General features: G+C 50.3%; 10 protein-coding genes across 15 annotated transcripts in view; 6 read left to right on the plus strand and 4 right to left on the minus strand.

Annotated features, from left to right (window-relative positions):
* Positions 1 to 768, plus strand: part of TERG_08760 (uncharacterized protein) — a 1,774-nt gene extending 1,006 nt beyond the window's left edge. Inside the window, exon 2 of the mRNA XM_003235832.2 lies at positions 10 to 768. Within this exon, the coding sequence (XP_003235880.1) occupies positions 10 to 662 (653 nt within the window). The 3' untranslated portion in view covers positions 663 to 768. The remainder of the gene's footprint in view (positions 1 to 9) is intronic.
* A 425-nt stretch (positions 769 to 1,193) lies between these two features.
* TERG_02934 (uncharacterized protein) lies at positions 1,194 to 2,295 on the minus strand (the record flags this gene model as incomplete). Of its 2 annotated transcripts, XM_003235833.1 has the most annotated exons (4): positions 1,194 to 1,551; positions 1,607 to 1,946; positions 2,010 to 2,103; positions 2,167 to 2,295. In XM_003235833.1, 4 exons carry the CDS (start codon positions 2,293 to 2,295, stop codon positions 1,194 to 1,196), a joined length of 921 nt encoding a protein of 306 aa, XP_003235881.1. The 2 variants fall into 2 exon arrangements, with proteins under 2 accessions (XP_003235881.1, XP_047603962.1); XM_047747990.1 differs by having other exon boundaries at positions 2,010 to 2,295.
* A 411-nt stretch (positions 2,296 to 2,706) lies between these two features.
* TERG_02935 (mediator complex subunit MED7) lies at positions 2,707 to 3,550 on the plus strand (the record flags this gene model as incomplete). Its single annotated transcript, XM_003235834.1, has 2 exons — positions 2,707 to 2,970; positions 3,032 to 3,550. 2 exons carry the CDS (start codon positions 2,707 to 2,709, stop codon positions 3,548 to 3,550), a joined length of 783 nt encoding a protein of 260 aa, XP_003235882.1.
* A 1,336-nt stretch (positions 3,551 to 4,886) lies between these two features.
* On the minus strand, positions 4,887 to 8,564 carry TERG_02937 (uncharacterized protein; the record flags this gene model as incomplete). 3 transcript variants are annotated; one of them, XM_003235835.1, is made up of 4 exons in its annotated part: positions 4,887 to 5,074; positions 5,156 to 5,892; positions 6,094 to 8,401; positions 8,519 to 8,564. In XM_003235835.1, the coding sequence occupies 4 exons, from the start codon at positions 8,562 to 8,564 to the stop codon at positions 4,887 to 4,889; spliced, it is 3,279 nt and encodes a 1,092-aa protein (XP_003235883.1). The 3 variants fall into 3 exon arrangements, with proteins under 3 accessions (XP_003235883.1, XP_047603963.1, XP_047605779.1); XM_047747991.1 differs by having other exon boundaries at positions 6,094 to 8,564; XM_047749479.1 differs by lacking the exons at positions 4,887 to 5,074; positions 5,156 to 5,892 and having other exon boundaries at positions 6,090 to 8,401.
* Positions 8,565 to 8,885: 321 nt separating this feature from the next.
* TERG_02938 (uncharacterized protein) lies at positions 8,886 to 13,087 on the minus strand. Its single transcript, XM_047747992.1, has 2 exons — positions 9,315 to 13,087; positions 8,886 to 9,260 (listed from the first exon to the last, which is right to left on the minus strand). The coding sequence occupies exons 1-2, from the start codon at positions 12,496 to 12,498 to the stop codon at positions 9,148 to 9,150; spliced, it is 3,297 nt and encodes a 1,098-aa protein (XP_047603964.1). The 5' UTR covers positions 12,499 to 13,087; the 3' UTR covers positions 8,886 to 9,147.
* An 884-nt stretch (positions 13,088 to 13,971) lies between these two features.
* Positions 13,972 to 17,088, plus strand: TERG_02939 (uncharacterized protein; the record flags this gene model as incomplete). Of its 3 annotated transcripts, XM_003235837.2 has the most annotated exons (4): positions 13,972 to 13,988; positions 14,086 to 14,239; positions 14,369 to 14,480; positions 14,555 to 16,535. In XM_003235837.2, the coding sequence occupies exons 1-4, from the start codon at positions 13,980 to 13,982 to the stop codon at positions 16,533 to 16,535; spliced, it is 2,256 nt and encodes a 751-aa protein (XP_003235885.1). In that variant the 5' UTR covers positions 13,972 to 13,979. The 3 variants fall into 3 exon arrangements, with proteins under 3 accessions (XP_003235885.1, XP_047605780.1, XP_047605781.1); XM_047749480.1 differs by having other exon boundaries at positions 14,086 to 14,480; positions 14,555 to 17,088; XM_047749481.1 differs by having other exon boundaries at positions 14,369 to 16,535.
* Positions 17,089 to 17,108: 20 nt separating this feature from the next.
* Positions 17,109 to 20,310, minus strand: TERG_02940 (uncharacterized protein). The gene is made up of 3 exons (XM_047747993.1): positions 19,366 to 20,310; positions 18,019 to 19,292; positions 17,109 to 17,958 (listed from the first exon to the last, which is right to left on the minus strand). Exons 1-3 carry the CDS (start codon positions 19,810 to 19,812, stop codon positions 17,808 to 17,810), a joined length of 1,872 nt encoding a protein of 623 aa, XP_047603965.1. The 5' UTR covers positions 19,813 to 20,310; the 3' UTR covers positions 17,109 to 17,807.
* A 683-nt stretch (positions 20,311 to 20,993) lies between these two features.
* On the plus strand, positions 20,994 to 22,068 carry TERG_02941 (uncharacterized protein; the record flags this gene model as incomplete). The annotated part of the gene is made up of 3 exons (XM_047747994.1): positions 20,994 to 21,044; positions 21,108 to 21,918; positions 21,983 to 22,068. 3 exons carry the CDS (start codon positions 20,994 to 20,996, stop codon positions 22,066 to 22,068), a joined length of 948 nt encoding a protein of 315 aa, XP_047603966.1.
* A 938-nt stretch (positions 22,069 to 23,006) lies between these two features.
* TERG_11920 (uncharacterized protein) lies at positions 23,007 to 23,510 on the plus strand (the record flags this gene model as incomplete). Its single annotated transcript, XM_047750957.1, has 1 exon — positions 23,007 to 23,510. One exon carries the CDS (start codon positions 23,007 to 23,009, stop codon positions 23,508 to 23,510), a length of 504 nt encoding a protein of 167 aa, XP_047605782.1.
* Positions 23,511 to 24,207: 697 nt separating this feature from the next.
* TERG_02943 (uncharacterized protein) lies at positions 24,208 to 25,414 on the plus strand (the record flags this gene model as incomplete). The annotated part of the gene is made up of 4 exons (XM_003235841.2): positions 24,208 to 24,283; positions 24,344 to 24,479; positions 24,533 to 24,652; positions 24,723 to 25,414. The coding sequence occupies exons 1-4, from the start codon at positions 24,230 to 24,232 to the stop codon at positions 25,412 to 25,414; spliced, it is 1,002 nt and encodes a 333-aa protein (XP_003235889.1). The 5' UTR covers positions 24,208 to 24,229.
* Between the last annotated feature and the right edge of the window lie 394 nt (positions 25,415 to 25,808).

Consider the following 25,808-nt stretch of genomic DNA (forward strand, 5'->3'; position numbering starts at 1 on the left):
CCCCTCTAGATCCCGACCATATCCTACTTGGCCATGCTCACTCGACGCCTTCAAAACTCGCGAATAAAAGGGCCTCGATAGGCCCACGAACCCCACGCACTCCCAATACGCCATCGTCTGCTAAACCCCCAAATCCCACGGCCGCTCATCCCATGCCTCCTCATGAGCACTCCTTTAACCCCCATCGCAACACCATCAATGGCAATGCTAGCAGCAACCTCAGCAGCAACATACACAATGGTGCCCGAGTTCACCATAACGTCAACCCCAACCAAAACCAAAGTCAAAGCCAAAGTCATAACTACAGCCAAAACGTCAACCATATGAACAGCCCTCATCCTAACGCCAATCCAGTAGCCTATAATAACGGAACACAACCTGCGAATATTCTCCCGGTTTCACCTGCGCAAACAAATCCATCATCTGTTGCGCTGTCCCCTCCAAATCCACCGAGCAACAAACCTCTCCCTCCGCCCTCAACTAAACCTCAATCACATCGTACCAACCCATTTCCGCATCATTGTTACTTCAATATCCCTGAAAAGCTTAATGGCGGCAATCTGACTGAGGTCCTTAAAGCTATCCAAGAAATGGAGGCAGTGCAAGCAAAACTCAGAGAGCGAGCTGCATTTTTAGAGCAGTTGGGTGATAATTGGCAGTGAAACCAGTTTCATCCAGAGAACAACGACTAACCTTTAATCGTTCCCGATGAGAATATCTATTTTCTCATTTGGTTACCATTTTCTTCCAAGTTACAGTCCCGGCATGGTCTTCATATATATATATATATATATATATTTATATCTATTAATTACTTACTTCTGCGCTGAGCTTCCGTGTGGAAGCTCTTATAATAGGGCCGGTATGATCACAGGCTATGGCTCGTCTTTACCTTGAAAATTTCTTACACATGGAATACCCTTATTGTTTTGTTTAATACCAGCTTCAAGCGCTACTATTTACAGAATTATATATATTGACTTATAATGCATAGTTAGTCTACAGGATCTAAGTGCAAGTAAATAGGTTGAACTGTTATGAATATATTATATGCCTAGTGTATTGACCCTCTTGATGCTGTGTAGTAAGAAAAGAAAAGGATAAGGATAACCAGTAGTACAAACCTCCAGAAACGCCTCGCATAGCCCACGATGAATGATTCTAGAAATACAGATCAAACTGGATACCAGTGCTTACCGCCCGCTGCCAAGAGGTTGCATATGGTACGCCTGCTCATTATACACTTGCTGCGGCTGAAACGCCTGCTCCTCATCGCCAACTCGTTGGAAGCCATGCATCGCCCCCTGGTCATCGGGATGATAAGGTGTATCACAATCTGCAGACCACAGAGAAGGATAATAGCAGCGGTACACCAAGTACGCTGTCCCTAGACCTATAATTGATCCGCTGCAAACATCATACACATCGTGACGATAATCTGCTATGCGGGAGATGGCAATCATGAGTGCTCCAAGCAGTGGAGATAGGGAGACAAGCAGACGAGCAAGTCCTGATCGAGGGCGCCAGGCCCGGAGCTGGCCGGTAAGGAAGCTTTCCAACTGTTAGAATAATGGTCTCCGAACAGCAGCCAGTGATAAATACTTACAAAGAAAGGTATCCCAATCCCGAAAATGCAAAACTACTATGTCCGCTTGGAAAACTCCGCCAACCTTCATTTAGTATATGCGTGTCTGTCGATGTACATACTGTATGGTCGACTAATGTATGTTCTGGGGTACCCTTTTCTGGTTTACATCGTGAGATCAGGTCCGGCCGTGGCCTGCCAACGGCATTCTTAATTATATCGGTAATAAAGATGGTAACCAGCAGCGAAGCGATGAGGCCCAGGAGGGTGACATGGACGAAGTGGCTCCCTGGCCGAAAGAGGGCACACCATATACCAATTGCAAGGAGAGGGAAGATGCCAGAGTATATAATGGACCACACTAGTACAAAGATATGTTAGATAGACTGTGACGTGCTATTTATGGCCGTGTGTGGTGCCTTACAGACTGGTACCCTCTCAACGACAGCAAACGGGTATTGAATAGAGGAATCATCCAGGCTGAACAACTGGTGGAAGGGGTGTACGAAGAGTTGTAGCTTTGATACACCAGTCAGCTGCTGCTTTGTATTGGGAAGGGCGTCAACTTCGCAAAGACGTACCATCACCCATGCAAAGACGAGGAATATAAGAATCGAATAGTCCCCGCCATATGACCGGCGCCAGAACCGCACGAGAGACCCCAAACAGCCAGGCCGCTGAGCAAGCTCTGAAGCCTTTCGTCCGTCCATTGTCGTTCTCGTAGCTCAGGAGGCTAGCTTAGGGGAAGCGCACCTCTTTTGCATTTCACATATGTCTCCGGCGCCAGATAAGCGAGTCACGGGTAAATGAGTGAATAACTTCTTTCCGCCAGGTTGGTCTTCCAGCCACGTCCTCCAAGAGCCTCCCTGCAAGTCCGCTGTCTCTTCGTCTCCTCGCTGAGCGCTGCAACTTCAGTCTCACGTCTGAATCCTTGGATGTTTCTTTAGCTTCTTTTTTTCTCCTTTTGTTGATAGACCGGATTACATAATCAAGAGCTTCGCAACGACATTCAAAGGCAGGGAAGAGAAAAGACAAGCAGAGCAACAACGCGACATCGACGAGAATTGAAAGAGAAAAAGGCAGAGGAGGAGAGACGAACGAGGTATCTGAGAGGTGCTACAATGGAAGAAGGGGCCCAGAGAGGCGTCACCGCAGCATTTCCCCCGCCGCCACCGTTTTGGAGACACTTTAGCCGGGCCAACTTGAACAAGCTTGAGGATGCGAAGCGTGCAGCGCGGCCAGATGACGACGACGAGAAGAGGGCGACGAGCAAGGACTGGACACCAGCCGAGCTTCAGGCGCTAGATGTGGCGCCGGAGCTGAAATATTTGATACCGCCAGAGCCGCCCACAACGGACTATGTGCTCTTTGGCGAGACGCAGCAGGTTAGGGGATTCATGATATCCGAGTCCGTTAGGACTTTAGTAACTGACCAGAAGGCTACAGCTCTCCCCGAATCCCCCTTCGTTGGGTGACCAGGGAATAACTCAACTTTATCCGTCATCCTCGGCCACGTCTGGACACGCCTATCATCTTACCAAAATCACCAAGTCACTACTGCTAAATTTCCTCGAGCTTACTGGAATTCTTTCCATTGCGCCGGAACACGCTGAAGAAAAGCTACAGATGATTCGCACGTTATTTATCAATGCATACCACCTATTGAATTTGTACCGGCCCCACCAGGCACGGGAGTCGTTGAGCGAACTGATCGAGAGACGCATCGAGATGGCCAGGGAAGACGTGAAGCAGATGGAGGAGATAGAAGGTAGAGTTGCTGGCTGGCTTGAGATGATGTCGAAGAGTGACAAGGTAGAGGAAGCCAACGATGACAAGATGCAAATCGAAAAAGAGGGAGAAGATGACCAGAAGAAAAACCGTAAGCGGGTCTCAGAACACGATAGAGAGATTGAGGACGCGCGGGTAATGTGGAGGCTTCTGGATGAGATCGAAGAAGCTGGATGAAGCTGGATGCATTACCGGTACCCACAGCCTTGTCTGGCCGGATCAAAAACATCTACCTTCCCCCATACTAATTCTATGCTGTAGCAGTTGCAGAGCCGGCTTGCCTCTAGGCCTCATTTCCAGGGAATACCTCCTCGAGATGACACACATAAGGGCAGGCATTCCTCATTCGGCATTTACAAATGCAGAACTAGCCCAGATCAAAAGCGGTCCATGAAGTGCAGCTAAAGAATCCGGGCTCCAGCTAGGGAGACAGCTTTGTAGAGCTTAAGGCACCCTATACATAGGTGATTCTCTAAGGGAGTTACGATTGCTTTCCAGTCCTACCCCTAGGGCTAGGGCTAGTTAAACGAATATCTTCAGTTTTATCAAACTGTATGGACAAGGATATGGAAAGAATCATTAGATGTGAACGATGTATTATTTTGAAATGGGTCATTGTCAACTATGTACGGCCAGTCGATACCCCAAAGACTTCCTCCATTCTCCTACTTGTTGATTCAACGCTCGATGACTGACATAAATGAGAGGACGGAGTCAGTCTACATGACGACACAGACACATTCGCAGTCTTCGTCGCCGCACCCGCAGCCGAAGCACGGCTTCGAGACGCCCTTGATAGGCTTGGTGACGGAGGATGTCGCAGATGACCCAGAGGAGGTGGGCAAGGTCTCGTTGACCAGGGTAGTTTTCGTGATTTGAGCCATGTCGATAACTATGCAGATTTTTATTAGCAGCTATTTGGGTATGTTGGACTTCCAGAGTCGTGATAACGTACATGAAGGAAGGCCTTGGTATGGAGTCACAACGGTCTCGGAATTGCTTGTTTGATCTTGGCTTCTTCTGAGCTGAGAGCATGGACGTACGAGAGTAAGGGGCGTGTGGCTGGTTAAATACGTTTGCGTCTGCTACACTTGGTGTACCCCTGGGTTAGCTGGTTGACTATCATGATGACGAGGCCGGGATAGCCACAGCTGAGATGGAGACGGCAGGGAAGCGAGAGCGTGTCTCAGCTGCAAGTTGGCGTGGAGCTTGTTTAGTCTAGTGCATTGCTGTCTATAATGTGTCGGTAAAAAGGGGAACGTGGTAAACTGAACAAAAGGTACTTTTTTTGTGTTTTTCATCTGGCAGGCAATAAATAACAAGTCTTATCTCATTATCGTTATAGTTGGTTCCCGGCACCGAGCCGGTTCCAGCTAGGGGTATCTTGATTCTGATCTCCTATCTCCCTCGCACAATCCTACCCGGCATCTTAACCAGTTAACCAGGGCAGGCGCTTTCTCTATAACATGTATTTATGTCTCATCCCCGTCTATCCACTTTTTTGCTTTAGCATTTATGAGCTGAGTTTTTGAACAAAAGCAGCTGCTCCACCAGGCTGCATTTTATTAATCCATTTGACAAGCTCAATTAGCTCGGTCCGGCGTTCGTCATCTAGCTGGTCGCTGTCTCCAGTGAGGACAGACTCAAAGATCGGCAGCAGACGGGGTGTGAGTTGGCTGATAGTAGGGTTCTCCCATTTATCTAGGATATGTTAGTTTAATCACACAGAAAAAAAAAAAAAAAAAAATTTTAGACTTAACAGAAATATCAGGGGAGACATACAGAGTTGACAGATCATGCGATAGATGGGTTCGTTCTCGTCAAAATCATTCTGCAGCGGGAGGACATCAACCAGAGCAGGAAGGACTTCCTCCAGTGGCACGTTCTCGTGATGCTTGATGATCAGGCGGGCAATACATCCGGCAGCATTATCGGGGAGCCTAGCCTGCTGTATTTGAAGGCAGCGAGTAACCTTCTCTAGAATGGTAGGGTAAGCAGCCACGAGCTCGGCTTCGGCCTCGGATTTTTCAACTAGCATGCCAACAGCGTAACACGTGTTGCTACGAGTCTGCATGTCTTCGTCGGTAAGTCGGTGGGTGAAGAGGCGGAAGAAGTTGCCAGTGTATGGGGTGATTGCATTCCCGAGCCCAGAAATCACATCAGCAAGAACACCGATGGAGGTCGAGCGCTCGAGAGATTCGCTGCTAGCAGCAAAGCGGAGGACATATTTCTCGAATGCTGGCCAGAGAGCAACGAACTCAGCGCCGAGAGCGATGGCGAGGCCAGAAACGACATCAAGAGCGGTGTCAATAACATTCCAGTCAAATTCGGATAGCTCCTCCATCATCTCTCTGTCTTCATCTGTGGCATCAATATCCAGCTGACATGGATGCTGCTTGGTGATGATTGAGGTAACCAAAGATGTGACCTTTTCAAGATTCTCGCGGTTAGAGATCAAGTAAGGGCCACAGAAACGGAGGTTATCAGCAAAGTTGCGATTGATATCAGAGATCGCGGAACTATGATATTCAGTTAGCATAAGCACCATAACGTGGCTTGCAGTCAAGAGATATGAGGATAGAGATATTTAATCAGATAAGTAGATCGCTGTATCAGCAATCGCCCTTTGGGCGTCTGCGTGAGCTGGGTAACGAGTGTTGTCATCATAAGAAACAGGTAGGGAAAGTATGTAAGAAGCAAAAGGAGAAAAGGATACTTACGGATCGTCTTCCTCGGCCCAGCGTTGAAGGGTAACCTTCATTAAGATCTCACCGAGTTTCTTAAGCTCGTTTGGTGGCTCGCTTAGAGGCATGTTCTTGCCAGGCTGCCATTTCTGCATCTGCCCGGTTTCCTCACAGACCTGCCATAGAGCAGCATATGATCTGTGGAGAGTGGACATGGCACTCTTCCTTACGCCCTCGTACGAGTGCTCGGTGAGTGGGAGAATATGCTGCATGGTCATCTCGAAGAAAGGCATGAAGGATTTGCCGGTGTGAGTGATAACGTCTCCAAGAACCTCAATGGCAATCTCCTTCTCCAGAGAGACAGGGGTGACGGTGTTGAGGTTCTCCCAATCGTCCACGTCTTCAAACTCATCGTCATCGTCATCGTCGTTATCGTCTGCACCGGCAACGCGGACCTTGTGCCCGGCGATAGTGACCTCTTGGCCAACCAGGTCCTTGGCTGCATCTCCGAGAGAGACTTCCATCTCGGTCTCGTTCTGCTCCAGACAAGTAATTAAGGCCTTCACAACACCTTCTAGGTATGGGGTAAATTCAGATCCGTAGACCTTGGACATCACGCCCCAGAAGAGATAGGTGCTCTCCTTTAGGCGAGAGTGGTCGAGGTGGAGGGCCTCTTCGCTGGCTTGCATCAATGGGCCAACGTAGTTCTTGAAATGCTCGGGTCCAGCACCAGATGACATTTCACCCATGGCATCGATAACGCTGGCGCGAAGCTCGAGTTCCTCCTCGCTGTGTTTGAGGGTAGCAAACTCCTGCATAATATGCATGGACTCATCGAAGTAAGGCAGGAATGCCTCGCCAGCAGAGGAAGCGACTGATCCGAGAGCACTGGCGGTGTGGCCCTTGATCTTGAAGTCAGGGTGCTTGAACAACTTCTGCAGCAATGGGACAAGGTCGCTTTGGTAAGGAGCCACATCCTTGCTCTCCATACCGTCAACAACGGTGTCGGTTGCACTAAGGGAAGACTTGATCATATCTACTGTTGGGCCAGACTCGTCGCCGTTATATTCTTGCATGGCGCTGGCTAGGTTCTTCAAGAGCAATGGCATGAGGGTCTGATGCTGCTTGCTGACATCGTCTGGCAGAACATCGGCAAGGCGAGCAACGGTGTCGAGAGTAGCCTGGCGAACGCTAGCTTCGGGGTCCTGGAGTAGACGGAAGAGAACGGGGAAGATCTCATGCATCTGAGTGCTGATAAAGTCGGGAGCTCCGTCAATACACATGCCAAGAGACATGATACCAGCTCGGCGGTGGCTGGCATCCGAGCTGTTAAAGTACTGGCCAACTGCAGTGAGGAGTGGTACAACGACCTGGCTGGGAGCAAAGCTCTGAGACATCATGTCAAGCAGACCTAGAGCAGAACGAGCCGGAGTGATGTCATCCTCGTCAGAGTCCAAGCTGTCGAGCTCGGTAGCGATGGCTAGACAGGTACGAGTAAGCTGATCACCAAGCTGCATACCCTGGATACGAATCTTGCGATAGCTGACAGCCTGCATGAGGAAGCTGATGGCTTGAGTTCGGGTATCATCGCTTGCCTTGGTGTTGGCAGAGATTTCGTTCATAAAGATAACGAGATCCTTGAGGTGAGGGTTAAGAAGCTCGGGATCGCATCCTAGAAGAGTCTGGTAGACCTCGAAGGCCTGCATGATGCGGGCATCATCACCTTGGTCGATCGTATCCTTGAGGACGTTGACCATGGCAGGGAAAATCTGCTGGAAGGCCTTGACTGGCTTTTCGTCTTCGTCCGAGTCGAGATGGACGGCCAGCTTGCTGAGGGCGAGCAGGGTGTTGATGCGGACCTCTGCACTCTCGGGGTCACGAATCGTCTTTTCGAACAGGGCAAAAAGGTCCATGAACTTCTCTTCGAAGCCTTCGCCGAGGGTCTCGAGGATGGCAAAGAGGATATAGGTGCCCACAGCACGCTCCTCAGCCTTCGCGCTGGTCGACGCGTTCAACAGGAACTGCGGCAGATCCGCCCACTCGCCATCGGTCAGATCGATCTCAGCAATGGCCGAGATGACCCTGGCACAGGCATGGCGGACGAGAGCAGAGCTTTCGCTCAGGGTCGATCGCAGCAGCTGCTCGCGGACCTGTGGTTTCTGTGCATCGGGAACTTTCCCCCACAGCTTAATGGCGAGAGAGCGAGCCTCGACGGCGGCCAGCTGCTTCAGGTCGGCATCGTGATGTGTGGTAGCGATCTGGATGAGGAAAAGGAGAGCTTCAGGGTTTTTATAGTACACCTTTTGCAGCGTGTTTGTGGCTTCCTTGACACTTCCTTGGCTTGCTACAGTGAGACACGTTAGTAATAAGCGAGAGATAACGATAAGGATCAAAAGACAGCAGCGGAAAAAGGCAGCACGAGAGCAGCAGGAGGGGAATATCCTGGGAATATTTAACTGACGATTCAATATAATCTGCAATTGCTGCAGGAATTGCGCTTGATCCATCTTGACTTGACGGCTCCGAGCGAGCCTAGCACGCGATTTGCCTGTGCCTGCCTGAGCCTGTAACTAGATCGGCGAGCGAACCTCGATGACCTCACAGAGCTAATAACGACAGAATCACGCTGCCAGCACCGATCACAACGAGAAATTCCCTTCCCTGCGCAGCAAAAGGCCGGCGTTCTTCGAGTGGTTCAAGCTGACGTTGAAGTTGAAGAAGAAGAAAAATTTTGGTCGAACGTTTTTTTTTTTTTCCTTTTTGAGGTGGGGAAGGAAAAAAGCGAAATCATGTGCTTTCTTGCTCCCCGCTATTATGCTCGCAGTGTTAGTAACATAGATAGATCAGGGGGTGGCAGAGAGGCAGCGACGCTTCGATAGAGATAAAGATATTAGATGGCATTGTATTTATACGATACGATCAAGAACTGCCATGTCCAAAAAAGGAGGAGACTCCAGCATACAAGACTCGCAGGTCTATGGCCAATACATACTTGATAACCAAAAGGGAAAAAGGAGTACAGATAGAATATACAGCCACAGCAGCAGGGAAAGATAAAAGGATAAAGATAGATGGATAGATAGAACAAGACTAAATCTCTTCATCGTCGGAGTCGTAGTAGTCGTCGTCGAGCAGCAGAGACCTGTATCCGCGGGCAGCGAGGTCTTCTTCGAGGCCGCCAACAGCATGGGAATCAGCATAGCCTGATGGATAGTTAGCACAGAGATATGACAGATGCGGGACGAGGGTTGGCTTACCATCTCCACCTAGAAGACTGAGGGCAACAGGCAGGAATATAAGAGCATGAGTGGCGGCAAAGATGACCAGAGCCAGCCAGACGCGGAAGTAGTAGATCTCGAAAATCTTGCTGCGGGTAAACGCCAGGACACAGATTCCCACAAGCTTGGTAATGGTGATGCCACTGAGGACGCTGCCGCCGACGTTGACTAGAGCAGCCCAGGCTCTGGCGGACCGGTGGCGGAGTTTCAGGGGAGCCTTCTCTAGCAGCGAGGCAGAAGGGAACATGAAAGCGCGCGCTATATGAGCACAGAATTCGACGCTGATGCCCACGCAGATTACCAGATTAACGAGCGAGATGGCGTTGAGAGAGACGCCCATCACGGCCATGGTACCGATGATGTCCACCACGATCATCACTACGGTCAGCGTCACCACTCCGCCGGTGAAAAGGGAACCGAGTAAGGCGGATGTGATCAAGAAGATCACACCGACTGCCGCCCCGAGTAAAGTGCCCGTAAGCTTGACGATGGAGGCGTACTGGTCGAAGAAAATATAGAACTTGGAATACGGGAACACGTCAATGCCGTGGTTTGTCGAGATGTCGTTGGCGATACGCCGTGCAGAGGCATATGCGTTGATAAAGTCGGCCTGGGTACGCAGGGGAGTATGAGATGTCCGGAAGCTGCTTGCATTGGTCATTATCCGGTTGGAATCGAGGACCAGAGCATTGCTGTATGGAGCCTTGCCGCCAAGTGGACAGCTCTCGGTCGTGGGTGACTTGAGCCATTTCTCAGCATAGTGGATGAACTCAGCGCCCTCGGGCATTCCATACAGAGAGATATTCCAGCTGGGCTGACGGTTTTCGAAACACGTCTTGCCGTTCTCCTTGCAGCAGTCCTGTTGTGGATTGAGCCAGTAGAAGAAGTCATCCATCCAGTTGGCCGTTGCACCTGTGATGTACGAGACATTGGATCGTTTGGACTCTTGCTCTAGGACAAAACCGAGAGAGTATTCGTCGCATGTCGTAAATCGGCCACAGACCTGTTGCTGGTGCTCTCTGGTGGTGATGTTCACATCTCTCGTCACAAAGTAGACTGGAGGACCAACACGCAGGTACTCCGACATGTCGTTGAAGTATGGTATCAAGTACGAGCCGTTTGGGATGGCAATCCGCTGGTCAAGTCCTAGCTTCACTATGGGGATCAGGCCCAGTCCAGCAGTAAACAGGCCGAGGAAGAGCACTACCACCGCGACCTTTACATTCTTACCAAGCAGTCTAGTGGCATAAATCTTGCGGATAAACCACTGGAGCATGCTCTCACCGAAATCTGGCCTATCCTCGCCGGCAATGCCAGTGCTCCCAGACTTTCGGACAGCAATGCAAGGTATGCAGTCCACCCGCAGGTTTTCTACACGTTTCTGATTGAGAGCTAGGATGGAGACGAACATAGTGACTTGCAACAAAGCATTGATCAACACGGCGCCAGCTGCGTATGCAGCGAAGTTCTTTACCGCTGGCATGCCAACAAAGGCTCCCAGCGCAAAGGCAAAGGTCTCCGTGGTGGCTGAAAGGAGGATGCTCGGGCCAATCCTTCCAAGAGCTCGGGCAATGCGCTCATCAATCTCCTCATCTGGGTGGCTTAGGTTCACTCGTTCAAATTCATGTACAATGAGGAAGATATTATCGACACCCACAGCAAGGACTAGGAAGGGTATCACCTCTGCAATGATAAGCGTGACCTTAATGCCAAACGCAGAGAAGAGGCCAACAGATGCCGAAACGGACATCAAGACAATAAGAATACCGACGATTCCAAGCGTAAATTTCGACTGGACGAGAACATGGCTAGGGTTGTGAATAAGGGACTTCCAGCTGATGGTTGTAGAGCCCAGCGCAAGGGATGCGTATATGAACATGATGACATAGCTGATGACAACAATTCGGGCATCAGTGTTGGTCGACTTATTCAATTCCTGCTCCAGGGATATCTCAGTGCTGAACGAGATACGGAGGCCACGCTCATAAGCTTCCTCTTGTACAACCTGGAGAACCTGCTTCAACGTCTCTTCCCAGTCCATGGCTCGGGCTTCCATGTCTGATCCCTGTTCATAATTGTTGACCACCCAGGTGATAATGAGGGAGCGAGCGTCCAGGATATCGGTTGTGTCATTGAGCCCGCCCAGGACCATCTCCGGCGCTAGGGGTTGTTGGAAGTCAGGAAGGCAGTCTCTTGAGCCTGGGGATTGAGCACAATGTTCCAGATGGGACCTCCAAGTGTTTGGGTTGACATTGGCGAAGGATCCCCCGAAATAGCCAGACACTGACTGGACAACGCAAGCACGTCCGGTTGGGTTGAAACAGACGTCATCCAAGGTCAAGCGTCTGTTTAAAGAGATCATTCTGCGGACACGGTTCTCTACATCAAACCACCAGCCCAAGGTTTCGTAATCCAACACGGGCTCTGGCTTGTTGGTGTCAACGTCTTTGACGACAAAGACCTGTTCGATACGGTAGAAAGGCTCAAAATTGGAATCAAAGTAGTGCTTTTCCTCTGCGGCGGCCGAGTTAGGGCTTACCCATAACCTGACAGGGTCAGTTTCAACTGCAAAACGCAGCCAGCCAAGACTGAGTAGTAGCGATATTATGACTGTCAGAGTAATCGTCAACGCAGGGAACCTTGCACAGATTCCACCTAGCCGGTTAAAGGCATTTCCTAGTATATGATTGAGCATATATGGCTGAGGGATCCCAGTATCCTCAATAACTTCAGCCTCCTCCTCGTCGTCACTCGGTGCATCGTCCTGCAGAAGACGAACTCGCTCAATGTTCCGGGAACGGTGCCGTTTGAAGGCAGATCTGGCAATTGCCAGGACCACGATAAGCATCAGGGAGATAGAGTATACTAGGATTGCAGCAAATGTCAGGCAGGGCAAGCTTCCTACCCTGCAGGGTTTTTGTCCCTTTATGGCGGGGAGCTCAGCACAGACACTCGGACAGTCGATACACGAACAGCGGTAGGCCTTGTTCTTATCGGCACAGGATCTTGTTTCATCGGACACCGGCTTCATGCCGTGGCCGTCCTTTGGCCGTCGAGGCTCGGTAAGGAAGTTGATCTGGAACGGGCTGCCGAGAAGCTTCTTATCACCCAGAAACTTAAGGAACTGTTTGTAGTTCTTCGCCCCTCCACCGATAAAGTCCATGGCCTTGCCTCCAGAAGCTCCGTTCTTGACATTCTTACAGCTGTCGTAAAAGTTACTCTGGTATTCTTCCGACCAGACATTGTCCAGCTCGGTGACCAGCAGCTTTCCGTTCACCTCGGCCACATCGGTAACGTTGATGAACAGAGACTGGTCCGGGGAACAGGTGAAGGTGCAGAACAGGTTGTAGAAGTTCTCCTTGCAAGCTGGGCAGGATGAGATGACTCCCCCAGCCAGCTTCAAGTTTGTCGACAATGCATTGATCTAGAACCAGTTAGCACAACGTAGGCAATCCAAGCTAGCATACAGCGCAATAGAGACAGTGAGAGATAGAGAGATGGAGAGAGAGAAAATCTACCTGCTCTTCCTTGCAGCACACCGGCCCGTCTTCCCACTTCTTCCCACAGAGATGTACAAGCTGCTGCCGGACTCTCTGATCAGGCTGATGGGCCAGTCCATTGTCCGGACACGGCAGCTCACCGCCAAAGAAGGACTGCTTCCCACAGTTGCCTCTAATAGCACACCGGCCAGCCTCGTGGACCTCTGTCAGCGCAGCCTGGGAGAGACTGGCTATACCGCCGAGGGCTGCCAGTGCAGCAGCGGAGGAGAACCTCATCGCCGGGACCTCCAGACGGTATCTCGCAGGGCCAAAGCAGCGTGCCAGCCGCGTCTCGTGTGTATCTATGTCACGTCTAGCACCCACTCCGCAGTCCCACCAGCTCGTCCGCCGTTTTGGTGATGTTGGTTGTTGTATATATCGGCCGGTCGTTGTGGCTGGCTCAGCTACGTCATATCGGGTGAATCAAGGCCACTGCCGTCGCGGCCAGGAGGGGAGAAGCTGCTCGTATATATAAGTAGCAGCCACGGCAGGGACCAGATAGCAGCTCGACAGCGTCTCTTCGTCCTCGTCGTCGTCGTCGCTGTCGCTGTCGTTCGCCCTCGTCGTCGCCCGCGTTGTCTTGCTTTGTCGTTGTTTTTGCCGTCTTTTTGGCTTTTTTCGACGTCACAGAGATATGGATGACTAATAATATCACGTGTCTAGACCCAAAAAGGGGAGCCAAAGCAAAAAAAAAAAAAAAAAGACGACGAAGCGACAGCGAAAAGCAGCGCCAGAAAGGCATGCGATGCGAGAGACGGATATAAAAAAAAGGAGCCTTGCAGGCGCCGGCAGTAGAAAGCGTAGAAGGCCGCAAGCGTAATAAAGAGCGGCCGCGGCAGGCGGTGGGAGCGCGTAGACGGCGGGCGTGGCTGGTGCGTTGCTGCGAACAAGAAGAGACAACCACGCAGAGACTATTTAGTTACACCTTGAAATTTCGCTCTCTCGCTGCATCTCAAGAAATATCAACCACCCAACCCGCAGCTCCCTCGCTCCTTTCTCTCTCTTCTTCTTCCTCTTGCTCTCGCTGTCTCTGCTGTGAGAAGTCGCCTGAGCTGTCTGTCTGTCTCTTTAAACGAAACGAAAGTCCGCTGTCAAACCGTCATCCATGGCTTCAGTAAGTCTGCCGCAGCGCTGCTATGCTAGCAAAGAACAGCCCCCCCCTTCGCTGGCTGTGCGGAACTGACTGACTGTGTCTTCTGCCTCTGCTGTAGCCCCATCCTCCTCACGCGTTCACGAGCACTCCTTATACCCTGCCGAACGGTTCGACGGTGGTGCCAACTCCGGGGGCGACGCCGCTGCTACCAAACAACGGCAGGATCATTCAAAATGGAGCTGTGAGGATCCTCTGTATTGCGGACGTGCGAGGTGAGGACCTACCCCGTTAAGACCTCGTTGCTACGCCTGGTGTTCGCGGGAATACGGGGAATATACAAGTTTGATGTTTGCCGCTACCTGTCTGCTGTCCTATCTAACATGCGTGAAATGCTGCTGTAGGAAACCTCAAGTCGTTAAACGAACTCGCCAAACAAGCTCGAGCTGACCACATCATCCACACTGGTGACTTTGGTTTTTATGATGATAGCTCTCTGGAGAGAATTGCAGACAAGTAAGCCAGCTTCCTATTTGCTCTCCTGTTTTGTCTCTGTCTGCACATACTGACTCCTTGTTGCTCCTGTGTAGGACCCTTAAACATGTTGCACAGTACTCTCCTTTGCTCCCAGAACCCATTAAGCGCAGCGTTGCTCAGGTCCCTCCCCAGCAATCCATCAAGCAGCGGTTCAGTCCCGAGCAGCTCCCACTTTCCGAACTCCCCCTCCTCCTTAACAAGCAGATGACCCTCGACGTGCCAGTTTATACCGTGTGGGGCGCCTGTGAGGATGTCCGTGTGCTGGAAAAGTTCCGCTCTGGCGAGTACAAGGTCGACAAGCTACACATCATCGATGAGGCCAATTCCAGACTACTAGATATCGGCGGGGTCAAGCTTCGTCTGCTTGGCCTCGGAGGCGCAATTGTTATGCACAAGCTCTTTGACAACGGTGAGGGAAAGACGACCATTGCCGGTGGCCAGGGTACCATGTGGACTACGCTGCTGCAGATGGGAGAACTAGTCGATACTGCCAACCGTGTCTATGACCCTGCAGAGACCCGTATCTTCGTCACCCATGCATCCCCTGCCAGAGAGGGCATGCTGAACCAGCTGTCTGTCACCCTCAAGGCCGATTTCTCCATCTCTGCCGGCCTGCACTTCAGATACGGAAGCTCTTACAACGAATTCAGCGTGAACCCGACTCTGGACCATTACCGCGGTAAACTGGCTGCGTCCAAGGCCTCCTTCAACGATGTCTGGGATACAGTCCGCGGTGAAGTCGAGTCCGCTATAAATGCAAACGAAGCCCAAAAGACTCTGCTGGACAACGCCCTGGACATAGTCCAGAAGATGCCTAGCATTGCTAACGGGGGTAACCCATTCGGCGGACCAGTAACAGCAAGCAACGCGGGCGGCCAAGTGGATGAGAGTGCTTTCAAGAACCTGTGGAACTTCAACCTGGCTGATGCTGCGTTTGGATACCTGGTCCTCGATATCGAGGGCGGCCGAATCGGTACTGAGATGCGTGCCCAAGGCTTCAACTTCTCTCACCGTGGCGGCAAGCCTACTACTACCAGTGCTCCCCAGACCGGTGCTGCTCCTCCAGCACTTGCCAATCCTTCAGGTCCTGCAGGAGGCACATCCGGAGGGCCAGGAGGACCTCCACATACCCGAGTAGCGCCACCGCAATTTGGGCAGATACCGGCCCAACCATCACGGAACACCGGCAACCAGTATCCTCCCCAGGTCTCTTCCACACAAGCCCCCAACCAAGGTAAACAACACCCGCCTCTGCCACCTAAGTCTACCGCCTCTCCTGCCCCTATCGGCGCCAACAAGGAGAAACCAGCAACCCCCAAGCCAGTAACCCCTCTCGCCGGAACTCCCGCTCCCCAGCAGCAACAGCAGCAACAACAAGCTCCATCTGCCGAGAACTCTGCATCCGAAGCCAACGGTTCCGCCCAGCAGCCAGGACAAGCAGACTCAAAATCGACCACCTCCACGGACAAGAAACTAACCTGCGGCCTTTTCATCTCTAACGTAGACACTGAGGAGGCTGTTCGACAATTATGGCCTGAAGAAGACCGAGCAAAGATCGTCAAGATCGAAAAATGGGGCAAATTCAACTATGTAGTCACCTTTGCTACCCCAGAAGACTCCAAGCTTGCCCTCGAGAGACAGCCACTGGAGCACAAGAAACCCAGCCCTGCTGGACCCAACCGAAAGCCCAATGTCAAGGTCTTCGAAGACCGGGCTTCACACCGTTCCTCCAACCGTGATGGCCAAGGAAATGCCGGTACATGGCAGGCCAGCAGCCGCGGCGGCTCGTCAGCAAACACTCGCAGCGGTTACCAGAGCGGAAGCGCGGCCAGTGATGGCGAGGGCGGTAGAGGAGGCCGAGGAGGATTCGGAGGACGTGGAAGAGGCGGACGTGGTGGTGACCGAGGCGGAAGAGGTAGTGGTCGTGGTGGACGAGGCATGGGATACAAGGGAGCAGCTGGCGAATCGAGCTCTCCTGCATCTACTCCAGCCCCTGCGGGAGACAAGCCCACTCCTTCGGCTACCGAGTCATGATTGATTCGTTCTGAGACATCGCTTTTTAGATATCCGTATTCCGTGCATTCTCGGGGGATGTATCCTGTCTACTTACTCTTTTACCGTCTCCTAACTATCGCCTCCATATCTGTCCGTCGTACCCTCTAACACCTTGCTCCATTGCTATTCGAAATCCTATTACCCCTGTTTTTCTATATCAAAACTGTTCCATAAAACGCTCCCTCTTCTGCTTCTCTTTATTCCCAATTATTTATATCCCCTTTAAACGTAACATTGTTCTATCCATTCCTCGCACCCCCCTGAACCTGAGATACCTTAAATCCTGTACTCAATATGTTAACCAGCTTCCTTCTGACCAGGAGGTTCCCTTACTATTGGCAGCTCGCGTACTTGATTACTAGTAAAGTGTTCCCGTATGTAATGTAGAATTTCTGATTATAGGCATTCGTAGCTTTTGTCAACAAACATGGAGTAAATGTAGATTAAATGTAGATGTCTTTGTATCGCTTGGACTCTTTAACTATGAATGCCTTTTCATTCACTATGATCAAAACCCTATATTTACAGATCCCCCCCCTCCCCCCCAACCCCCCATAATTGCTGTAACCAAAGCTAGCATCCACATGATATGGCTCTCAATATCTGGAGATAGAGATTCTTCTGTATTAAACAAATCAAACGCTATAGACGCTAAATATGTAGTCCATCCGTACACCAGTCCATCCATCTGGGCCACTCGCGCCTTTCTGTGTTGTGAAGTAAATCAGGCATACCATGTGGTATAACAAAAGGACAAGAAAACAGCCGTAGCTACGGCAGTCAACTTTGCTCTCTGTTATCCCCCATTGCCCTTGTCCTGCAGGCGGGAGAGTATACATATTTCAACAAGAATCAAAGCAAGCCAAGAATCAAAGAAGTCTGCCAAACCAACACGGGGGAGATGATGTCAATAAATATCCAGAACAAATCAGGTGGAGGTTATTTTGTTCATGCTCATGAGAAATAAAAGAAGGAATATAGAGGTATATAGACCATCATGATCGTCCTTAGGGAGGAGCCGTCTGCGAAAGATCCTTGGGACGTGGGCATGTAGCCAAAACTTCGAAGAGCTTGAAAAACAAATATTGGACAAGGACGAGAACAAGGAACAGAGCGCAGCAGCAGAAAGAGCAGCGAGCTAGCGTGTAAGCGGAACGCAAACAGGGAATAGCCATCAATCGAGGAGTCTGATCCCTGTTTCAAAGCGGGAAACTGGTATGCAGTTATCAATCTCGAATTAACGAACAAAAATCAAATCGCTCTGGTAACGATATCGTCGACGTCCTTTTGGTCAATGACCACACCGCCCTCGGAGCAACGGGCTTTGGTACGTAGTTGAGTGCAGAGGTTGTCGACATCAATTTCACCGTTGCGGAATTTCTCCAGTCGTTGAAGACGATCCCTAGAAGCCGGGTTAGACGAACTATCGTTTGAATCAACCGATTTGACGGTAGGAACTGACCATATCTTAGTGCAGGATAGCATCTGAGATCTGTCTTCGCCCGGTACCACCTCTTCGTCATCATCGATATCTACCGTGGTAACCGGGGCATCAGTCTTTCCAGGTGTCTTAGCTGTGGAGCCGGGGGTTGCAGCATCAAATGCACCTAGGTCAGGTAGAGGGAAAGCATCATCAAAGAACCCGCTGAAATCCTGAGAAAGAACAGCGTCCTGTGGGTCACGATAATCGCCGAACAGAACTGGATCAAAGTGGCCGCCATTCTGCTGGGCGAGCCAGTCAAAGCTAGGGATGGATTGGTCAGAGAGCGCGTTGGAGGATGCTGTTGCGGAACCGTTCCCGCTGGGATCAGATGCTGTTTGGGTATTGTTTGTATTTTCAGACGCAGTGCTGGTGCTCATATTTGGCGTTGAGTTTGCAGGAGAAAGTGTGCTCACTGCATTCTCTGGGCTTTTGGGGTTTGTAGAACCTTGACTTGACTTCTTTGCCAGGGCTGCGGGGATGGGGTTATCAACGCAACCGCATGCTTCGCCTAGCTGCTGATAAAATTTCAGCTCGCACTGTGAAGGACTATTCTTTTTAGCGTTCCCGTTGCCGTTGGCCTGTGTAGAGTTGGATGCATCTCCCTTCTGTGCGATGGTAGGCGATGTAAGGCTAGACTCGGGGGATGTGCATATCGATGATATGTGCTGAGACTCTGATGAAGCCGAGGGCGACTCGGAGAATGTAGCAGGGGAGGTTTCAAAGTGGTGCGAGTTGTAGGTGTTTCCAGGAGCTTCATGGCCCTTATTTGCGCTGGAAGATTGGCCATTTTGTCTGAATGCACTGCCGTTTGACGGCGTGAACTGTGGAGTAGCTCCAATATGGCTGGTAGCTTTGATACCTAGGGCTGGATGTGTCTGGCTGCGAGCATTGGGGCTTCCCTTCGCCAACGATCCCATATTATTCATATGAGCCCCAGGTAGGTCGCCGAACTTGGGAAAATCAAAGGAAAAATCATTGTTCAAGCGAGACTGAGCGTGCAGGCTTCTCGCTTGATTTAGCAAGCTAGTTGTTGGGGAAAAGCTGTTTCCACTGCTGATCCATGATAGCCGTTTGCGGTATTCCTTCAATTCGACTTGGAGACGCTGAATATGTGCGCGGAGTAATGTGTTTTCTTGATTTGCGGTTTGAGAGGCGCGTTCAAGGTCAGCAACCTTGGTTTCGAGGTCCTTGAGATGCTTCTCCTTGCGGTCGCGGAACGCTCGCTGTGCAGCTCGGTTTTGAGCTTTCCGTTTCTATGACCAAACCGTTTAGTAACTGAAGTTAATAGGGGATATAAGGGGAGAGCAAGGCTCAGAAGACACTTACGGTTGTTGGTTCTGAGGTTAACGGCTTTCTCCCAGGTTTCTTCGCAACCTTTTCTTCATTTTCCTTGCGTTTTTTCCCTGTATCTGCACCCTCCCCGCCGTCAAGACTCTTTCTCTTTTCGCGAGGTTCAGCAGTTATCTGCTGTTCACCCTCTATGCCAGGGAGGTCTCCAATCAAGGCTTGATCTGAGACATCGAATTCAGCATCTAGGTCGAGTCCAAGGAATGGGCTGTCGTCTGGATTGAAGCTGAGTTGACCGGAGTCTGGAATATCCTGAGGAGATGAGTCAAAAATGTCGTTTCCAGATGAGCCGTTTGCAGAGCCGAGATTGGGCTGAGGACCAGGTTTGGTTGGCTGATTATTAGAGGAGAGGGCAGCGAGGAGCAAATCCTGCTGGTCGGGCGATAAATAGAGGCTACGCTGGAAGGAAGGGTCGAATTCAGCCATTTCGAGTAGGGTGGACGCTGACAGCCAAAAAAATGGCGGAAGTGATACTTCAAGTAGATCCGGTCAAGTGGGTGAAATGATGGGCCTCTCCAGGAGATGAGCCGGAGTAACTCGTCCCCGTGGGCAAGCGTGGGGTGGTGGAAAGGACAAAAGCAGCGATGTCAGGAAGAGATGATTGCAATTTGTTCTAGAAGCGGTCCAGGGTGTAACTGAGCGGTGTTTTTCTTTTCCCCCGTCGTCTAGAATTGCAGGACAGAAGAATGATGGCCTCGACGATGGCCAGGCAAAAAAAGGTCGGGCTTGGAAGAATGGTGGAAGACAGCGATCGAAGGGAGAATAAGCTGCCGGCCAAATTGCGGCACAACCAGACAAGGACTAGGACAAGGGCCAGGATGGTGCGTTGCGGGTTCGAAGTGTGCAGAAGATGGTGGAACAGGCGACCAGCGACTGAGATCGACTCTCACGCGGTGACATCGCCCGTCTGTGGACAGCTGGCCGGAGGTAACACGCAGGTTGGCTGAAGCCTGAAGGGCGCTCGTTAGCGGGAGGCCGAGAACGGGGGGTCTCGTATTTCACCGTCTGTAACACTTGGAGCCGCGGCTAAAAGTAACCAGGGACGATGACACACACAGCGCCAGCAACGGAGCAACACGGGAGAACGAAAGCCGACCAATTGCTTGCTTTCAGAGCAAGATCGTCGAGATATCAAAAGCGAGCGACGAGGCTGAGGATCAAGTTGAAGCTGAAGCTGACGTCGAGAATTTCTTCTTTAGGCCAGCAAGCGCCGAAGGCCGAAAGCGGGACGATCGCCCGCCGCTTTAAGAGGCCAGGGTTTGCTGACAAATTGGAAAGATAAAGTTTGAGCTCTTATCTGATCGTATTTCACGTGATTAAAATGTCACATGACTCGAAGTTACTGGAAGTCATATGATATATTTCTTAATCACGTGAGTAGTTTTCCAACTTCAAATCATGAAAAAAGCGCCAGGAAAAGACGATCAAGAAGGCCAAAGTAGAGCATGTAAAGAGCATTAGGGGTGTTGTATTCGAGAAAAGCCGAGGCAGGCTATATCTTTCTTCGGTTTCCAATAGTTGCCTCTTTTTGCCCTTGTTGAAACCATCACGCCCACGATACCACTGAAAACTGACGTCAGTGGCCATCTGCTCAGCACACCGACATCATGACGGACGTTGCATCTATGGAGGTGGAGGTAAAGGAGTTTATGCTACAGGTATTGATATCCTTCCTGTCATGCTTAGAATACAGAATTACTGACTTTTTTTTTTTTTTTTAGCTCGAAACGGTACAGTCCAGCTTGCAGGTCGACCCTGATAACACAGAACTTCAGAGTCTAAAAACAGAGCTGGAAGAACTCATAGCACTTACCAAACAATCCATCGACGAGCTACGACCCCCCACCGAGCCTCTGCCAGCCCCAGAACCGGTCAAGGAGAAGTGGTCCAAGGAGAATCATCCCGCGTACCAGGCTGGATACCGCAAACCAACCCCAGCAGCTCCGACAGCCGCCGCAGACGCTACCCCACCGCAGGAGGAGCAGACTCAGCCGGCCTCGTTCTGCGTTAACGACAACGTCCTCGCCCGCTGGACGTCGGGTGACGGCGCTTTTTACCCTGCTCGCATCACTTCCCTTACTGGCTCAGCCACCAATCCCATCTACATCGTCTCCTTCAAGTCATACTCCACTATTGAGACCTTGACGGCAAAGGATATTCGCCCTCTCTCTGCTCCTGACTCGAAAAAGCGAAAAGCTGATAATATATCCTCATCACCAGGCAGTTTAGCCCCCAACAACATCAACAGTTCGAGTACGGGTCATGACAGTAGCACCGGTTCACATGTAGGCGCCGAATCCAGTGTTATCTCAGCTGCAGCTGATATCAACCCCGACCTCGCCAACCAGGCAAGGATTGTGGCCGGCCAGAACGATGGCTTACCACGCCCGTCAAAGGCCGCTCGCAAAGTGAAACGGAAGAAAGACTTGGAAGCCGGCAAGAACAAGTGGCAGGACTTTACGAGCAAGAGTAAATTCGGAAAGGTCAAGAAGGAATCCATGTTTAGGACACCAGAAGGAATCAATGCAAGAGGTATGACTTTGTACTCTCCCGTAATGCTTGTCGGTTTGGATTTACTAACTGGATTTCGTCTAAGTTGGCTTTACCGGTTCGGGGCAGCAGATGCGCAAGGATCCCACCCGCAGCCGTCACACTTATAGTCAAGAAGATGACGTCTACTAGGGCTTTTATCTTTTTTTGCATAGTTCTTTACTCCATATTCCCCGTGTCTCTGCCGTGGTTTTATATTTCCTTTAAAGTCCCTGGCTAACTTGGTCACAGCGCAGGATCGCGGCAAGCACTGCATTTTTCTATGGCGCTCGGGAGGCTGGCCAATTGAATCAATCACATTGTTATTATTAAAAGAAAATACAAACGGGTCTCATACTGGTAATTATAATGATTGTATATGCATTCGTCGTTCTATATACCATTGTTCGAACCCAACCTTTTCTATAAGCTGTCGACAAGGCTAACTTCGAAACAATTTTAACCCTCCTTCGGCATCATCATCCACAGACTCACCATCATTATCAGTGTCTTCATCCTCGCCTAGCACATTATTCACGCTTCGACCCAACAATGAAGCAAAAAATTCGTCTCTGGCTCGATTGGACCATGAGCCGCGGTCTTCTGGAGCCATGAAGTTCTGTAGTTTCTCATGCACATTATACTTCATCTTTCGCCCCTTGGAAGCCTTGGTATCTACTGTCCGCTTTACCTTGTCCTTGCGCATTCCTGTAATGGGGTTTGTAGTCCCACTCCTGGCAAGCTGAGTAGATAACGAGTCCAACATAACTCCACCGTTGGCAGATGCTGCCATACGTTGCTCAACCAAGTCACGGAGAAGTGACTGATAGAATGCTGTATCATCGTATGCTATTCGCGCTTCAGACTTAGTGTTGGAAGCAGATGGCTTATCATTTCTGCTCTCTTTTGAGACATACGTCTCCAAAACAGCGGTCATGTTCTGCTCCTCTGAGCTGGTATTCAACAGCTTGCCCCGGTTGGTATTAGAAAGAGTGCTGCTACGTGCTCCGCGAACCTTTCGAGACCATTTATCGAGCACTCCACGTCGGTGAGAGAGGGATTGGGCCTCAAGCTCACACATCTGGCTCCAAATGTCTACCGAGCTTGTCTCTACTGTTGCAGGGGCAGGCCTCTTGCGTTTCTTTTGGTTAGCGTCACCCGCAGTCTGGTGCTCCGCGAGTGTTTGTCGAAGGTCACCCAGCATATTCCAGAGCGATAACGCAGCCGTTTCAGCAGACTTTATCAGGTCTTCAGTCTCGTCTGTGGGTAAAGTCTCGCCATTGAGTACAGTGAGACCCTTCTGTAGCTTAATCCGGGAGTTTAGCAACGCATCGAACGTAAGTCTCTGTTGCTTCACAGCTGCACCTTTAACAGCATCAGCTTTAGCAGCCTGTGATATTGATGCGGTCACAATCTCATCCCCACTGGCCATCAGTCGTCGCAGTTCTTCGCGGTCGTTGTCAGGGGTATTAGTGAACTGTGACTTCGATTTCTCTCGTAGTTCCTCCTCCGTATCATCTTCACCAGACACATCGGACTCATCATCTTCGCATGATTCCATGCCATCCGCCTCGGATTCGGCAGTCATGTCTTGATTTTCATCTTCCTCACTTGCGGAAAATCCGTCACTAACGCCATCGTCGGTTCCTTCACTCTCATCCTCCTCTAGAGATCCTGATCCGCTAGAGTCATATCCATTCAAATCATGTCGACTAACCCGCGATCCAGCATATTCGCTTCCTAGCTCTATTTGCTCTGCTTTTCTGAGTTTGCTCTTGCTGCCGGTCTGTTAGCAGGTAATTATTGGGGATAGATTATTTGCAACATACCTCACGGCTTCGTAATGCTCTCTCCCAGTATCAATATCTACACCATCGCTACCACTGTCGCTGTCACTCTCTTGAACGCCGTCGCTCTGATCCTCTGGGTCGAATTCTATCATTGCATTATCAGTCCACTGTTCAACCAGTATCTCGAATAACAAGCAATTAGGGGAATGTACCTTTGGGAGTGGGATCTTCAAGCTCGGCGATCTGCTCTGCCAATGTTTTATCTCGTCCTTTCTTCACAGACATTGTGACCCTTCTAGCATAGCAAGTCGCTGTTATCGAAGTTGTTCATCTACCTTTGAGCTTTTTTTTTTCTTTGGTTATCGAGAAAAACTTCGGGAAAAATTTCCTTTTGAGTTTCGCGGCATCCAGAGCAAGTTTTGCCGAGCCGCAACTTCAAGCAATCTCAAAACATCCATTGCAAGAAGCAAAGGCGTCGAGGACAGGGTCAATTGTTACAAGTTCTCGAACAGAGTGCGGTTACCATGCGGCGGGGCTTCTTTTCCACCTGCCGCCAGCTTCAGCATGAAAACCCATTAGTATGTTATCTCCCTCAATTCTATCCTTAGGCCTCCAGCTAATGCATGTTTTACTTGTAGGGACTGCCCAGGTCTGGGACACCACCAACATTTCAAAGTCGTCGTGGACTGCCCCAGAAACGGAGGATCAAGGATGTTAATAAGGTCGTTGCTGTATCATCGGCAAAAGGAGGAGTCGGGAAATCTACAATTGCAGGTTAGAATGTCAATGGTATATTTTGGGCTCGGGGCTAAGGCTGGACTGAACAGTGAATATTGCGTTGTCACTGGCAAGACGAGGATTCCGGACTGGAATTCTCGACACAGATATATTTGGACCATCTATACCTACTCTTCTCAATCTATCTGGAGAACCGCGGCTTGACGGGAGTATGTGTTCTCTTTGACCCCATCACCGATGCAAACAGCTGAGCGCTCCTTTTTCCCTCCATTCTTTCAGATAACTGCCTCATCCCGTTGACCAATTATGGCCTGAAATCGATGTCTATGGGATATTTGCTTCCATCCCCGCCTGAAGATGCGAGACATTTGACGGATGACCCTAGCTCGCCGCTCATGGATACCACTCCCATATCCTGGAGAGGACTCATGGTCAGCAAGGCGATGAACCAGCTTCTCCACTCTGTCTCATGGGGTCCGCTAGATGTGCTCATACTAGACCTTCCGCCGGGAACAGGAGATGTGCAGCTTACCATCAACCAGGAGGTAGTTGTTGATGGCGCTGTCATAGTGTCTACACCGCAAGATATTGCTCTACGTGACGCAGTTCGAGGATTTGGCTTGTTTGAAAAGATGAATGTCCCTGTATTAGGAATGATACGGAACATGGCTTATTTTGCTTGCCCGCATTGTGGAAAGCAAACTAAGATATTCTCACGATCGAACTACCATGCCGCGGGAAATGAAGGACACCAGCCCAATCATGGTGAGAATACCGGAGTTGTTGCGGCCTGTAAACGCCTTGGTATTGATTTTCTGGGAGACATCCCTCTTGATGCGCGCGTCTGTGAAGATGCAGATAGAGGTATGCCAACTGTCGTGGCTGAAGAAAGTGACGATAGAAGCGCTCGCCGGAATGCTTTCTTGGATGTATCGAAGAAAGTTGCGGAAAAAGTTGGACTCGAGTGGTGAGACAGGTCTGAAGCGAATAATTCCTTCATAATATTCCTTCAGCATCACCTCCCATATACCATTTGTATAGTCCTGCTTGCCAGCCGTGAGACACCCTAAAGCCTCCAGATGAGGCTCTACATCCTTTTAGCATACTTATTGTACCATCCCTAACCTCTTTGAACATTTTATTATTATCTATTCGCTTTATAAACACCTGGCTGTTGTTATTAGGAAATCGAGATTAAATTTAGCGTAATGTATAGTATACAACACAAATAGTATATGGCAAGTTGAAATTAAAAACCCAAGTGTAGTATTTGGGTCGCGATTTAATAATCTTTAGAAATGTAGCCACCATAGCTTCTTGATAGATAAATTAATTTTGAAATTACCATCATCTTCAACGGAACCC

Source organism: Trichophyton rubrum (assembly GCF_000151425.1).
Source record: "Trichophyton rubrum CBS 118892 genomic scaffold supercont2.3, whole genome shotgun sequence".
NCBI classification, from domain to species: Eukaryota; Fungi; Ascomycota; class Eurotiomycetes; order Onygenales; family Arthrodermataceae; genus Trichophyton; species Trichophyton rubrum.

Coding starts and splice junctions, on each gene's coding strand:
- TERG_02938 (XM_047747992.1), bottom strand. CDS start 12,498: ATGGACTTTATCGGTGGAGGGGCGAAGAACTACAAACAGTTCCTTAAG. Junction 9,261..9,314: donor CAGTCTTCTAGGTGGAGATG/GTAAGCCAACCC, acceptor ACTATCCATCAG/GCTATGCTGATTCCCATGCT.
- TERG_02940 (XM_047747993.1), bottom strand. CDS start 19,812: ATGGCTGAATTCGACCCTTCCTTCCAGCGTAGCCTCTATTTATCGCCC. Junction 19,293..19,365: donor TAACCTCAGAACCAACAACC/GTAAGTGTCTTC, acceptor GTTTGGTCATAG/AAACGGAAAGCTCAAAACCG. Junction 17,959..18,018: donor CTATCCTGCACTAAGATATG/GTCAGTTCCTAC, acceptor CCCGGCTTCTAG/GGATCGTCTTCAACGACTGG.